Below are 16,086 nucleotides of genomic sequence, written 5' to 3'. Positions count from 1 at the left end.
AAAAATGAATCTTGAACAATGCTATTATCATCTTGTCCAGATTGGTCAATTTGTCTCAACCCCAACCTGGAGAGGTCTTATTAGAGGACAAAACTCTTTGCCTATTCAATTCTTTATTCGATACAAGTGCCTGTGGTTCAGATTTAGTGGTGAATTACCCTGAACACCTGGCCAAAATGACTTGAAAAAAGACTATAATTTTTTTGGCACAGGTAATCAGACACTAGTAGAAAAAATAATGATATCTCATGGCCACGTAAATCCTATTTGTTGATAACAATCCAATTATCTATCCACTGCCTCGACCTCTACCCAGATTTTCCATTTACAACTCTAGCTCTCCAACCTCTCTCCTCCTCACCTTCCATCCCTCCTTCTATTTTTTTTTCCTGCCTTCCTTCCTGCTTCTCTTCCCTTCTCCCCTTCTTTCTTTCCCTCCTCTCTTTCTTTCCTTCTCTCCTCCCCTTCCTCTGTCTCTCCCCCAACTTCCCTTCCTTAAGGGTCATACTTAATCATCACTTTCAGAGGAAAACTCTAGACATATTTTCTCCTTCACTGGATATATTACGTCAGTAAAAGAAAACTGTGAATAATTGTCAAAACAATTTTACTTCAGAGCAATTTTACTTAAATATGTGATGAAATAGGAAAAATATTTTTTATCAGATTTCTCCGACACTAAATTATCTATTACAAATCATCCTCTGCTATACATTCCCAATTTTAGAAAATAAACTTAGAGCTTCATGGGTGTTTTACTTTTAAAGGCCTAATTTGCATAGTTCACACACATCTCTATTCCTCTACAATAGCATATTTTTTACTCTAAAATTAAGCAGTCGAGTTGCTTAATATTTTAAATGGCTACATATAACAATCTTTTACAAAATTATAGTTGTAATGTTAACTTTCAGTTTTTGCTTAATATAATTCACTTAGTAAATATTATCTTCATTTCTAAATGGTAGCAGCCCCCAATTTTCTAAGATAAGAATTTAATTAAACAATTTACGCTAAAGCAGAGCAGAAGCTTAATATCAAATGAGTGATTTTTCAATTTCAGGTCTAGAACTATGAAAAGCTAACTTATTCAAATGCCATCTTGTTATTCCCTTTCTGGGGACCACATTTTAATCACTGCATCTCTAAAGTTTGATCTGAAGTTAATAAAATAAAAATTAAGTTCTCCCAGAGTCATAAGATGTTTTATTACATCATCTTTTCTAATTTCTGATGCTCTGCAGCTACAATTACAATCCCCCAACTCTAATCTCTGTAAAAAATGAAACTTATTTATCACATTTCATTCACATTATCCAGAAAGCAATCTATGTTTTTTGGAGAACTAATTACTGAATGTGAAGGTGTCAAAATTGTATTTATAGTACTGGGGCATAAATAGTTTTATTTCAGGTCTCTATACTGCAAAGTTGAAATAAACATATTGCTTAGACTGGGGTAGGGATGGGAGTAAATGATCTCTCCTCCAGTGTAAGGAGCTTTGGAAGGAGAGGGGTTTAAATCAATGTTCTCTGCTCTCTTTTAGCTAAGAGGTGGGGGTGTGACCTAAGTAAGGTCAGCTGGACTCCTAGAACTTTACATTTTGAACAGCTACACAGAATAAAGAGAAAAAGAGGGTCACAAGGAGACTCAAGTAGAGCCTGCTAACTAAATGCCCAGGCACACTTAGATCCCTTTTCTTTTTCTGGGTCTTCTTCCATTGTTTTTGTTCAGTTGCTAAGTTATGTCCAACTCTTTTGCAACCCCATGGACTGTAACCCGCCAGGCTCCTGTCCATGCAATTTCCCAGGCAAGAATATTGGAGTGGGTTGCCATTTCCCTCTCCAGGGGATCTTCCTGACCCAGAGACTGAACCCACATCTCCTACACTGGCAAGTGGGTTCTTTACCACTGAGCCACCAGGGAAGCCCCATCTTTCCGCACTGCCTTCATGCTAATTAGAGCAAGTTTACTTTCTGCTTGATTTAATCAGAGGATATTTCTGTTGCTTGCACGGAGAGAAACCTATCAATAATATGCAACTAAACTACATTTGATGCTTTTATCAATACTTCTTTGTTTAAAATTCCTTAAGGGTTGCCACCACCTGTAGGCCATAATCAGAACTCCTTAGTCGATAGTGTAACAGTTGTGTAGGATGGCTTATTTTATAGCAGATTAATGAATTGAACTGTATAAATTTGTAATGGATAAAAATATACAATCACTACATTGTACACCTGAAACTACTGTAATACTACATGTCAAAAAAAAAAAAAAAAACCCTCTGTAGTCTGGTAAGGAAGAATCCCCATATTTTAGCTCTACCCTTCTCTATGCAACATCAATTCCCTCCTCACCTCCTTAGTCCCAGCCAGATGGAATCACACTTTCTATAACATACTGCACTGCTTACCTCAGTGAAAAGCACTTGGCCTCTGCCATTTAATCTACCTGGTTAATTCCAACTTGTTCCTAAATGCTTGGCTTGGGTTTTATCTTCTTCAAGAAGCTTTTCCTGACATGCATCCTCCTCCCTGGCTTAGTTAGATGTCCCTGCCATGAAGTTAGTCCCTGGAGCATCACCCAAGGATATCCAGGGAAGCAGAAAACTGTGGTGATTAAGGGTGGGGATTCTGGGCCCAGACTGCTTGAGTTCAAATCTCACTGTTGTCTTTTTACTATGTGTCCATGGGCAAGTTACCTCTTAAAATATATATTTATTTGACTGCATCAGGTGTTAGGTCTGTCATGCAGGGATCTTTTGTTGTTGCACATGGATTGTCTAGTTGCGGCACACAGGTTCAGTTGCTCCACAGCATGCAGGACCTTAGTTCCCCAACCAGGAATTGAACCTGCGTCCCCTGCGCTGCTAGGCAGATTCTTAACCACTGGACCACTAGGGAAGTCCCTTGGGTAAGTTACTTAACCTCACTGTGCTTTAGTGTAAGTCTCACAGTACTGTTGTAAACATTAAGTAGTATACACAATGGCTTCCCTTGTGGCTCAGATGGTAAAGAATCTGCCTGCAATGTGGGAGACCTGGGTTCGATCCCTGGGTTGGGAAGATTCCTTGGAGGAGGGCATGGCCACCCACTCCAGTATTCTTGCCTGGAGAAACCCCATGGACAGAGGAGCCTGGCAGGTTACAATCCATGAGGTTGCAAAGAGCCAGACACGACCGAGTGACTAAGTCTACACACAGATACACAAAGTACATAGAAAAGTGTCTGGGACATCATTAATGCTAAATATGTGCTAAAATTTATTTCTAACAGAGTGCTGTCAATGCTTTTACCCCCCTATCTTATCCAACTCTGTATTTCCCAGGCAGTAAGTAGTAGCTCAATATAAACTTACTATAAGAATATATGAATAAATAGGCAGATAGCGTTTTTACAGTTTATAAAGCACTTGTGGGATACTGCCTCATGTCTTATACCTCAAACAGTAAAGTTAGAATTTATTTAAAACTCCATATATAGGAGATACTTATTTTCTGATATCATAATAAATACTTCCCCAAACTCATCTTTTTTCTTATCTCCCCTCACACAATTTGTTTAATGTTTATTTAGAGTCATTTTACTGATCATGTAGTGACTGAAGCTATACAAGGCAAGAATTGGCAAGATCTTTATAATTTTTTTTTCAATATAAGGGGAAGAAGCAGGAAAATCATCCCTACTATTTAGCAAGAGAAGAGAGATTATAGGTGTGTGTGTGTGTGTGTGCATGTGAACAAATTTAAATACAATTGACCCTCGAACAACACAGGTTCCAAGTGTGCAGGTCCAATTACATGTTTTTGTTTTTTTTTTTTAATTAGCAGAGTTGACCCTCCCTATCTGCCAATTATAGGACTTGAGCATCTGCAGATTTTGTTATCCATGGCGGATTTCAGAAGCAATCTCCCATTGGATTGACAACTGTACTGGCTTTCCGTGACCCCAGACATGGCACTTGAACTTCTCTGAATTACTTTTGGACCTGTAATTTAAAGACCATCACTTTGAAGAGGCATCAAACATTTCACAAAAGAGTGTATACTGCCTTCCCCACTCTAGTATCTACTGGCTTTTAAAGGAGGCTGTAATGTCATGAGCATAATGGGGTCCAGGTGTGGAAATGAGCTCTTATTTTCATGTAATATTATTATATGACATATAGCACAAAGGCCATGAACAGGCAGATTTATATAGCTTGCTTATAATCCAATATTAATCACTAACACTAGTTGAATAGTTTCAGTGATCGAGGCAAGGTGGGAAGCATTTTCATGTACAACCCAATTGCATCCTCATGATCTCCTATAAGGAAGATAGTGTCATTATCTACATTGTATAGACAGATGACCTCAGGCTCAGAGAGGTTGAATAACTCACCCAAGGTCACACAGCTGTAGTAGAGAAGCCAAGCTTTAAACCCAGGCAACCTAATTTCAAAGCCCTTGTTTAAAACATTATAACACACTGCCTCCTCTGGTTAGGGATAGTTCCAGAAGTACTGGTATAACTCAATATGATGCTGTGAAAGAATGTGCCTCTTGTTTCCTTATGTAATGTGTGTGTGTGCTCAGCCACTCAGTAATGTCCGACTCTTCGCAACTCTATGGACTCTAGCCCATCAGGCTCCTCTGTCCATGGGGTTCTCTAGGCAAGAATACTGAAGTGGATTGCATTTCCTTCTCCAGGGGATCTTCCCAACTCAGGGACTGAATTCAAGTCTCCTGCATTGGCATGTAGACTCTTTACCACTGAGCTACCAGGGAAGCTTGCTGTATATATCAGCACATTGCAACTGTAAAATGCTTAGCATTGCATCTGACACAGACTATATATACAAATACACATGTATCACCAAATGGCAGCTACATTTACAGTTAATACTGGCAGGCAGTATACATAGTAAGAACACAGGCTTAGAGACCAGACAGACGTGGATTTGAATCTTTGTTCTGCTACTTATTAGGAGTGTGATATCTATGAGTTTCATTTGCTTTTTGGGAAAAATTTGGCTAATGATACTTGTCATAAAGCAGTAAAAAAAACCAACTATACATTTATACAAATATATAGATAACTATATATATATTTCAGAGAAAGCAATGGCACCCTACTCCAGTACTCTTGCCTGGAAAATCCCATGGACAGAGGAGCCTGGTAGGCTGCAGTCCATGGGGTCGCTAAGAGTCAGACATGACTGAGTGACTTCACTTTCACTTTTCACTTTCATGCATTGGAGAAGGAAATGGCAACCCACTCCAGTTTTCTTGCCTGGAGAATCCCAGAGATGGGGGAGCCTGGTGGGCTGCCATCTATGGGGTCGCGCAGAGTCAGACATGACTGAAGCGACTTAGCAGCAGTAGCAGCAACAGCATATATATATTTACATATCTTTATATTCAAACATAACCAACACTACATGATGTATGTGAATGTGAATTCTTTGAGCCTTGCTCTCAGAAGAGGAAACAAGATCCAGAGAATAGTTTGACCACAGTCATGCCACTTGCAAATGACAAAGAAAAGACCACTGAATTCAGGTCTTCTGAGTCTAAGATGAAGATACTTTAACTTCAGGTTGCTTACTATTAAATAATTTGCATTCTTACTGAATTGCTGAAGTTCATTTTAAAAAGAAATCTGTCTGCCCCTATTCCCTGTTTTTTCAAAAAGTAGCTATGTAACAGCTAAACAACTTCAGTACAATTTATTACTTCTTCAGAATAAAGACTTGAAAAATCATTTACAAGTAAAAAGCTATAGCATATAAACCTTTCAAAACTACTTTTCTTATTCATTCAGAAATATAAAAGACATACAGTATATTTTTTCTAGCTAGGTAAATCATATTTATTTCAGTGTATTCTTATGTCTCTCAAGTCATAATTTTGCAGAGTGGATTGCAATGAGGCTGAGAAATGCAATCTTTGCATTAAAAACATGTTTGAGCATAGCATTAAAATTAAATATGAATATTAAGATCTATGTTATTTAAAAATGCATTATGTTTTGTTACTTTTCTTGTTTGTAGCTTATTTTCAATTATCCTTATCACTGGAGGAGGAAAATTGGCATGGGCAACTCAGAAGACTGGATTATTTTATTTGATTCTGGAATATATTTTGGCTGCAGAGGACCAAAACAAACAGTTTAAATGTAAATAGCTCAAATGAGGTATTTATTTGATGTAAAATAGAATTTTAAAAAACTAGTTGTTTAGTGAATTTCATTAAGCCAATTATACTTTAGGGGTTATGCTTTTTTACTCCCAGTACTCCTGTGCAGTTTATGGCTGTTTTAGACAACTGCATTAATTTGTTTCCTTGATCATATTTGGACTGAACAGAGTAAACAGAAGAGTGTGTTGGCTGACGGAAAAAAGCTGTATAAAAACTGGTGGCAAATGGTCTTCAAGAATGAAGAGACTTGTGGAAAGTCTTCACTTTCAAGACAAACCTCTGCCAACTGTGATCTGTTTTCCCCCATACCTTCTGCTTGATGATCATCTCGTTGATGTCTTCAAGATCACCCACCATCACCCTCTGTGCTTTCAGAACTCGATCAAGCAGAGACAGCCAGTCGGTAAGTTCTGTCCAAGCCCGGTTGAAATCTGCCAGTGCAGGGACCTCCAACAGCAAGGAAGATGGCATTTCTAGTTTGGAGACAGCAGTTTCCTTGGCAACCACAGGTTGTGTCACCAGAGCAACAGTCTGACTAGGAGCTAAATTTTTTTTTTAAAAAAAGAAAAAATATATTAGAAACACAAGATAAGAAGACAATTTCAATAAAAATAAAACTGATGTAAGGGCAACAAATGACATCATGTGTTTTTCTCCTAACCATATGGACACTTTAGATAGTACTGCATGATAGAAAAATTCAAAGATCCCAACTTTTCATTAATAAACATTTAACAGTCTTTCAAATGGTTTTGATTATCCTCATGGCTGAGCAATTAATTTAATTTAGAAAGTCCTTCTCAATGACAATTATACAGGTTGTGGAACTGGTAAAGAAAAATAGAAAGTATTCAGACTGTGCCAGGTGAATAAGTTTTACCTATTTTTTTTTTAATCAAGAGGGGGAAAAAAAGTAAAGATTGGATAAGATCTTATTTCAAACTTATGATTTCCCTCAATAGGAAGTAAATTACTTTGGCGGTGAACTCTAGAGAAATCAAAGCCAATGAAATGTTCTTGTCTTTGCTCTGTATTTTATATTGGGAGCGGCTTATATATATACATATATTTTTTCCTTTGCTTTCAGACTGGTAATAAAGAGGCTAGCAGGGAAGAAAATCTAAGCTAGTTATTTTTGAAAAATGAGAACTAGTCATGTTTTTCCATTTGGATAATGAAACATGGTTTCAAAGTTATAAGAAATATTAAATTAATATGAATAGTGGTGAACACTGTAGTGTAAGGTAGCATATAGTAATAGTTAAGATCTGAAGTTCCAGAGTAACCCCCGCCGGGAGAGAATACCTGTCTCTGTCTTAGGAACACTGTGACCATGGTTAAGTTACCAAACTTCTCTAAATTTCTGGTTTTCTCTTCAGCAAGTAAGGATAATGATAGGGTTAATGTCATAGGGGCAACTGTGTAGATTCAATGACTAAGACAAGAAATGCACATAGTACAATAGCAGGAAGATAAAAAGAAAAATATTAGCATAGTTCCTGACTCTAGTAGGTAATCACGTTAGGTATTACTATATCTATCTATCTATCTATCTATCTATCTATCTATATGATAAATAAGAAGCAGAATGATAAACAAATATGGTGAGAAGTTAGAGATAAGGGATTGAAATATATAAAATATTTGGGGAAAAACTCAGCTAAAGGCCTGGTATAGTCCTATATGTACTGAAGGACTGAATTTGCTGGTGTGAACTGATACTAAATATCAACAAACAGTGGGATTATCGCAGGTGAGTGACAAAGGATAAGGAGTGTCACATTGAATTCATAGGCAATGGCTTCTGGAGCCTGATACACCCAGGAGACTGGTAGTGAAGAAAAAGTGGCCTGTGTAGTTCAGAAGGAAAGTGTTGAAGGAAAGCTGCAAAACACAGCATCTCAATGGGAAATCTCGGAGGTATGGACAATAATGCAATTGTTCTAGAAGCATGAAGAAAATGTGCCATATGTCATTCCATTCTGACGTGACCATAAATGACTTTTCATGGTTATATCACTTTCAGCTTTTTTAAGGTTGTCTTTTTGTTAGAGAAGATGATGAAAGGAATGGAGGCATGTCTCCTATCTCTCAAGATTCTTGGGGAGAACAAGAGGTTCCTACAGGTGGAAGAAGAAATCTTGAACAAGGCAGAAAGAAAAAAAAAGTGATGTGACAGATCGTGTTGATGTATGGCAAAACCAATACAATATTGTAAAGTAATTAACCTCCAATTAAAATAAATAAATTTATATTAAAAAAAGCACTGATGCCAAGATTGGGATTTCCCTGGAGGTTTGGTAGTTAAGATTTTGCTTTCTAGTACAGGGGGTGTGGGTTTGATCCCTGGCTGGGGATCTAGGATCCAGAATGTCTCATGGCCAAAATGCCAGGGCACAGAACCAGAGGCAATATTGTAGAAAATTCAATAAAGACTTAAAAAAAATAATACCAAGAAGTAATGACTGAAAAGACAATGATACTGAGAAGATGGAGAAGAAATAGTTTCCCAAAGCTATCTCACTACTCTAAGGTTTTTTTCTAGAAAGAATGAAACATAATCTGAAGCAGAAATAGCCTCCTGTGACTTCATAATCTAGTAGGAGAAAGCATGAGAGCCAATAGGTTCTAAAAATCTTAAAAGGGATTCCAAGAGAAGAGCTGAATTCCTGGAGAGAACACATGGGTGAGGATGAAAAGAGAGCTAAAATAAAATATCACCATAGGAGCTAACTGTGGAATGCCTAGCTGACTAGGAAATATGGACAGATTGTTCTTAAAATACAAAACAATAGATATTCTGGCAACGCACAGTATTTTGGGGAGGATTTCAAGATTCTGAGAGATGTCAGATGCTTTTTTTTAACTGATTTGAAAAATTCACTGTCAAGAGAGTAGGAATGAGATTTTTTTTTCTCTAGACTTGTTTCTGACCAACAAAGAAGTAGCTTAATGAAGTGGAAATGATCACGTCATCTTAAATTTCTATATAGCCAAGAATAAGGCAGAGAATCATCAGATCTCAATTGTTTTCTAGAAAGCACATTTTTTTTGGACTGGGTAAGTCTACTGGAAAGAAAGGCTAGGACCAGAGATTGAAAAATAATGTTTTAAGATGACTAAAAAGTACAATTAACATTGAGAGGGTAATATCGCAAAATTCTCCAATGGGGAGAAAAGTATCACCAAGTACAAAGACAGCTGAAAAAGCTTCAGAGAAGAGTTGAGAGGCAGAGAAATGCAGCCATCTGTGCCACCACTATGGGCAAAGGATCTGATTTACGGACTCATTGGGCAGGCCATAGTCAAAACTATGGTTTTTCCAGTAGTTATGTATGGATGTGAGAGTTGGGCCATAAAGAAGGCTGAGTGCCAAGGAACTGATGCTTTGGAACTGGTGCTAGAGAAGACTCTCGAGAGTCCCTTGGACAGCAAGGAGATTGAGCCAGTCAATCCTAAAGAAAATCAACCCTGAATATTCATTGGAAGGACTGATGCTGAAGCTCCAATATTCTGGCCACCTGATGTGAAGAGTTAACACACTGGAAAAGACCCTGATGCTGGGAAAGATAGAGGGCAGGAGAAGGGCGTCATAGACTCTAGCAGGTGTCTATGTCTATAGACTCTAGCAAGTGATGACCTCTGAATACATGAATGAGACCGATCCTCCTAGTACTGCTTTGACAGTAGATACACTGTCTGTGTTTTTCCCTTCTGCTGCTCAACCAGTGTTTATTGGCTGCTCACCTTCTAAATTAGCATGACTTTCTAGGTCCTGTGCTCTCTGAACCAGACTTCCGACTCTAGCCTCATCTCCCTCCATTCTTCCCATGCTCTCGGTCACCTCAGTCTCTATGTGGCATTCTCCAATTAGAACAGACCATCTCACACTTTTTTGCCCTTCCATATGCTCTATATACTTTTAAAAAACTCCTCTCCCTTCCCCAGACAAAAGTCTCAATTCCTTTTCAAATCCCAACTCCAGATTTCTGTCTTTTTGGGGGGTACCAGGGTAAGTTTATAACTAAAAATCTAAATAAATAAGTAAATAAAAAATCTCTCTGAGGCATTGAGTTATACTAGTCTTTTGGGTCTTAAACACATTGAATCTTTAACATTTTATTACTAAAATGCAATAATCACTAGGACAAACAAATTCTTGCACCATTATTAGGTTTGGGGATTTTACGATGGCTACAGCATAGCTGATAGTACTTCAGAGCTAGATTCTAAACTCCAGAAACTTTGGTTCTCCAAGAATAGACAAAAAAGTGCTATAAAAAACTAGAAAGAGGCAAATTTTCATCTATCACACACATTTTTAGGGCCAATTCTATCTATAACACTACTTGGAAAATATTTCATTCTTCCTAAAAAGACTTGGGGGCTTCCCTGGTGACTCAGACAGTAAAGAGTCTGCCTGCAATGCAGGAGACCTGGGTTCAATCCCTGGGTTGGCAAGATCCTTGGAGAAGGGAATGGCTACCCACTCCAGTATTCTTGTCTGGAGAATCCCACAGACAGGCTACAGTCCATGGGGTTGCAAAGAGTCAGACATGACTGAGCAACTAAACACAAAAAGACTTGCCTCTAGATTCATGTATGTGCATATACTTTATTTATTTTTTTTATTAAGCAAGATGCTTCAAAGGAAAAATTTTGAGGTCTTATTTTATTATATATATCATATACCAACTCACACTGCATTTCAGATGCCTTTATCTAAAGAGAAAAAAATGAGGTTGTTTCTTTTCTATGTCATTTTACTAAAAACATAAGCAGATCACCTTATTAGGTGGTCAAGAGGTAGTTTAAGTGGTTTTGCCCAGACTGAGCAACAGAATCTTGATGCCAAGGGTCAGGGAGGGATATTTACTCATTATAGGGGAGTCTTCTTTTAACTGTATAATTTAAAAGATGCAAAGAGGATTTGTTGAGAGTTCTCTCAACCCATATCCCTAATTAGGGAAGCAGTTAGGATATGTAAATGAATACACAGAATCTTAAGCACAAAGTTCTAGGATGGGTTTCCAGGTTCTCCTCCTTCAGAAGTACCAAAAATGGCTTCCCCTCCGGCCAGTGGGGATCCTTTTCTTCCTGTTTAATGCCCCCGCAGTTTGATATGCTTGTTGAGATAGCTGCCCCTTGCCTCAGGCCACTGCCCAGGGTCACAAGAAGTTGGCTCTAGTAATGGTTGCTTCAAATCTCTGCTTCTTTAAAACCAAGGTCATCCTTCTCAAGTCTGAAGGAGAAAGTATCTCTTCCAGCATGGGGAAGAGTCTTTACGGTGTCACACTATTAACCATCGCTCCAGCAACAGGCGCTAGTGTCCTTGGTTAATCAGTTCATGTCAGAACAGCATGTATTACAATGTGTATAACTAAGCCAAGTAGATAGGTTAAAAAGATAAATAGACTGACACATCATAAATATGTATATATGAACAGATAAGTGCATGCACACACAGACCCTGTGTAGTTTGACTACTAATTGTAGCATAATGTGTTTCATATGCATTCATTAGAAAATTAAAATAACTCTACTAAAAACTATTTCCTTTCCATAGTTAGCATACAAAAAGTCAAGCTCAAAATTGCTGAAAGGAATCAAATTTGGCAGACTGGAATAGTAGCATGAGTAACAGTAGGTGTAATATACTATTGCAAACCACAGCTTTGCTCTGAGTATTTTGTTAATTAAAAGGTGTTGGCTTTAGGAGGAAACTCTCACTTTTTCAAAAGTGTTTGAAGAACATTTCTGTAGTCTAAAATTTTAATTGGTTTCGAGGGTACATGATTAGTCAGACTAACAGCTTTACTTAGAGCTTTAGAGGAACTACTAAATCTTTTAAAATACACATACACAATGTGTTTGGAATACTTTCTTTGAAGTATTCACACATGGTTTTTCTGTAATTCACTGGTCTCCTTTGGTTGATAAGACAACAAGGAACACATATTCTATTTCTAGCTTTGTTGTATGAATGTGGGTAATTTTTGGTTTTCTTTCCTTTGATATTTGAAAAATCAGTCACTGACTAAAATGATAAATTATTGGACTCACACTAACACAGATATCTAAAAAGTACCATTTTGTATATGTGGTTAAATTGAATTACTGTCTAACACTGGCTATAGGAAAGACTGTTTTAGCTATTATCCATATCACCAATAGATGAAACAACTGTTCTCCATGCAAGCAACACAGGGAAAGTTTTCTTTTTGAGTATTTAGAAGGATGGCGTGTAGTTTAATAAAACTCATACGAGAAAGTGCATGGTACCAAAGTTAGAAATCATGCATAGACGCTAAAAGAACCTCACTTCTCTCTAAATATGTGTAGTCTACAAGTACAAGTGAAAAATTAGAAACAAACACTGTGAATCCATAAACATGTATTTTTGTCTGTATTGTTTCTCATCATTCTAAAGAGGAAATAATATATATGATTCAACTACCATCAATTATTTACATTTTAGCACACTGGGAGCTTATATTATACATGGAAAGTCCTGGAGAAATGGAACTTAAGGATTCATGATAATCAACTATGTTTCTGGACTTGAGAAACAAATTAGTTGACAGTAAGACCCATAGACATTTAAAGCTTAGCAATGCTACTTTATCACTTTTTAATTGATTCTTTTCTTCTACTAAGTATATAATCCAAGTAAGAAATATTTTCTGCCACTTGGAAAAGAGATCACCACCTACAATCTCACCACAAGCATTTACTCAGGGTTTTCTACATGCCAGGCAAGGTTATTGATAAGCCCTGTTTAATGTTTACCAAATGATTTTCAGGTTGGCATTATTTCCATTTTACTAAAAGGTAAGATACTTTGCTGAGGATTTCACATTAACAAATGACAATGCCAAGACAGTGTACTTAACCACTATACCTATTTCTAAGACTGATATGATCATCAGATATTTTTTATACATGTCCCACTCAAAATATAAAATATTATTAATTACTCAAATACTTTTGACTCCAAGAGCTGTAGTTTATAGCCTATGGTATCCACAAAATCATCTAATGTTCATTCTAATTAGGGAGAGAAGATCACCTTGAACTACTCACAAAAATATGGATTATAAAAATCAAGTGAGGGAATTCGCTGGTGGTCCAGTGCTTAGAACTCTGCATTCTCACTAATGAGGGCCCAGGCCGTATACCTGGTTGGGGGGCTAAGATCCCACAAGCTGCACAGAGTGGTGGGCCAAAAAAAGAAAAATCAGGTAAATCTGGTTTCCTCCCACAAGTTGAATATTATTCTTGAGGACCATCTCCAACCTGACTTCACCCAAACAAGGATCCTTTCTACACTAATTTGAAGACAGAAATAATCTTTTTTTGCTTGAATCTTTTAACTTGTATACATGAATTCTTATTCATAAATGGGTTCATAACTCATATGAATTCTTCACACATGCAGTCAATAAAAAGCAGTGTTTCTCAACCTTAGCACTGTTGATATCTGGCATGGATAAGTCTTTGATGTGGGGGGCTCACCTGTGCTTTGTGGGATGTTTATCAGTATCCTTGGCCAGAGTACCTTCCCAGTTTTGACAACCAGAAATGTTTTCAAACATTATCAAATGTTCTGAAAACGGCCGGGGCAGGGGGCAGGGGGAGAGGGGGTGGGGAGGCGGATTGCTTCTGGTTCAAAATCACTAATTCAAAGGGTTTTAAATTTCTCTTCCTCAATCTCTCTCCTTCTCATGTGTGTGTGTGTGTGTGTGTGTGTGTGTGCACGCACGGTTTATATACTTGCCTGACATTTGTAGTGGACATGGACATCTTTTACATCACATTGGTGACCCGTGGTCACCAATCTTTTGGGCACCAGGGAGCATTTTCGTGGAAGACAACTTTTCCACAGACTAGGGTGGGGGGATGGTTTGGGGATGATTCAAACACATTATATTTATTGTGCATGTTATTTCTATTATTATTATTACCCCAGCTCCACCTCAGATCATCAGGCATTAGATCCTGGAGGCTGTGGACCCCTGCTTTAAGTCCATCTAAGTTTATGCTCTCCTATACCTTAGAAGTATAGGTTAAGTGAAATTCAGCACTTCTCTTAGCCACAGGATACTGGGCAGACACTGAAGAAACAGTAAATCCTTGAAGCTAAGGCTATGAGGGAACAGTAAATAATATGACACAGGCAATGTCATGATGATAAAAGTGAAAGCTTCTCTGGTAGAGAGTAAATGGCCACAAATTCTTTCTCTTCCTGCATCTATACCCTTGTCATGAGATATTCCAGATGCTTCCATCAAGAGCCATAGTATATTTCTCCATTCATTGAATATGGATGGGATATTATTAAACACGACACAAGCAAAGGTTTGAGAAATTCTTGGCCATTGGGCTATGCGTGGAAACCTTTCACCATTATACAAACTTCACTGGCCTACAGAGTGATGATAGGCAAGTGGCTCTGTCACATCCATTGTCTCATCCAATTGTCTCATCAAGCACCAAACACAGGAGTGAGACCATTGACTACCAGTTGACCATTAATAGATGAGTGAGTCTAGCTGAGACTAACAAAGGAATCACCTAGACACACCCAATCCAAAGCAGACTCCCAAATGATGAGCTAAATAAATCATTCCTATTTTAAGCCACTACATGTGGGAGTCACTTGTTATAGAACAATAAATGATACAACCTCCATTTTTACCAGTTAAGGACTTGCATCCAAAACAAGTTTAAAATGGTCCTCCCATTGCTACAGAAATAAAACAAATGCTGATCCAACAAAGAGAACACAGTTAAGAGTCTTCTAGTTAAAGTGTGAAAAACAGAGAACTGAAGATACACATAATCATTCTATGATGCCTATAATTCAGGCAGTCAATATTTTAGAGGATAGTTGAAAAGCCAAGCCTTTAGTAAAAATTCATTGTTAGTACACTTAAAACTATGTAAATGAAAAGGGTAGAGAATGTAATACTGATAGCCATGAAGCAGGCAGACCAGTGCAGAAAACAAGGGAAGAAAAGTCAGATCAGACCATAAAAAAGACCATGCTATTGATGAAGAATGATCATCAATTCTAAAACTGACATCAGAATAAAATGCATACATTCATTTGGGTATAACCAACTAGAAAACAGGGCTTCCCTGGGTAGCTCAGCTGGTAAAGAGCCTGGCTGCAATGCAGGAGACCCCAGTTCGATTCCAGTATTCTTGGGCTTCCCCCTGCCTGCAGTGCAGGAGACCTGGGTTCGATTCCTGGGTTGGGAAGATCCCTTGGAGAAGGGCATGGCAACCTACTCCAGTATTCTTGCCTGGAGGATCCCCATGGACAGAGAAGCCTGGTGGGGTACAGTCCATGCGGTTGCAAAGAGTCAGACACGATTGAGTGACTAGCCACAGCATAGCAGCTAGAGAACATTGCATAGTTCTCATAACGGCAAATACACTGCTGTTCTAGCAAAAATTTTAGCACCTTGAAAAATTCTTAAAGGATCCAATCTGCTGTTTGTTTTCAACAGAATTGCCCCTACCTGAATATTAAAGATAAGATTCTGTAGTAAAACGTGAACAAAACCAGGTAAGCAGTGTTCTCCACATAATTCAGTCCAAATGAGTCTCATATTTGCTTGGGTAAGCTATGTTTTTACCCTCAGAAGCAAAATAACTAGCAGTGAGTTTTTCAAGTTGTTAAACATGTGCCAGGCCCTCCCTCACAAGCCTCACCCTTGAGATAAGCGACTTAAAGGATCAAATTTATCTTTATCTTCATCACCAACCCAGTGTGATGTCTGATACACAGTGGCCTCAACCAACATTTGCTGCTGTTGTTATCCAGATTAGAATGAAGCAGAATCCTGAAGGGATGCATAAGAGAGAGGGAGGGTGATGGAAAGAGAGACTGATTC

At 38.0% G+C, this 16,086-nt stretch overlaps 1 protein-coding gene across 6 annotated transcripts in view; it reads right to left on the bottom strand.

Moving 5' to 3' along the window:
- DMD (dystrophin) overlaps positions 1-16,086 on the bottom strand; it is a 2,254,125-nt gene that overhangs the window by 693,433 nt on the left and 1,544,606 nt on the right. For all 6 annotated transcript variants that reach the window (XM_040266338.1, XM_040266336.1, XM_040266334.1 and 3 more), the window contains one exon: positions 6,494-6,726. In XM_040266338.1, the coding sequence (XP_040122272.1) occupies positions 6,494-6,726 (233 nt within the window). The remainder of the gene's footprint in view (positions 1-6,493; positions 6,727-16,086) is intronic.

The sequence above is a fragment of the Oryx dammah genome, unplaced genomic scaffold (assembly GCF_014754425.2).
Source record: "Oryx dammah isolate SB20612 unplaced genomic scaffold, SCBI_Odam_1.1 HiC_scaffold_23, whole genome shotgun sequence".
Classification (NCBI taxonomy): Eukaryota; Metazoa; Chordata; class Mammalia; order Artiodactyla; family Bovidae; genus Oryx; species Oryx dammah.
The sequence above is the reverse complement of the archived record's forward strand: the minus strand, read 5'-3'. Positions and strand labels throughout refer to the sequence as shown.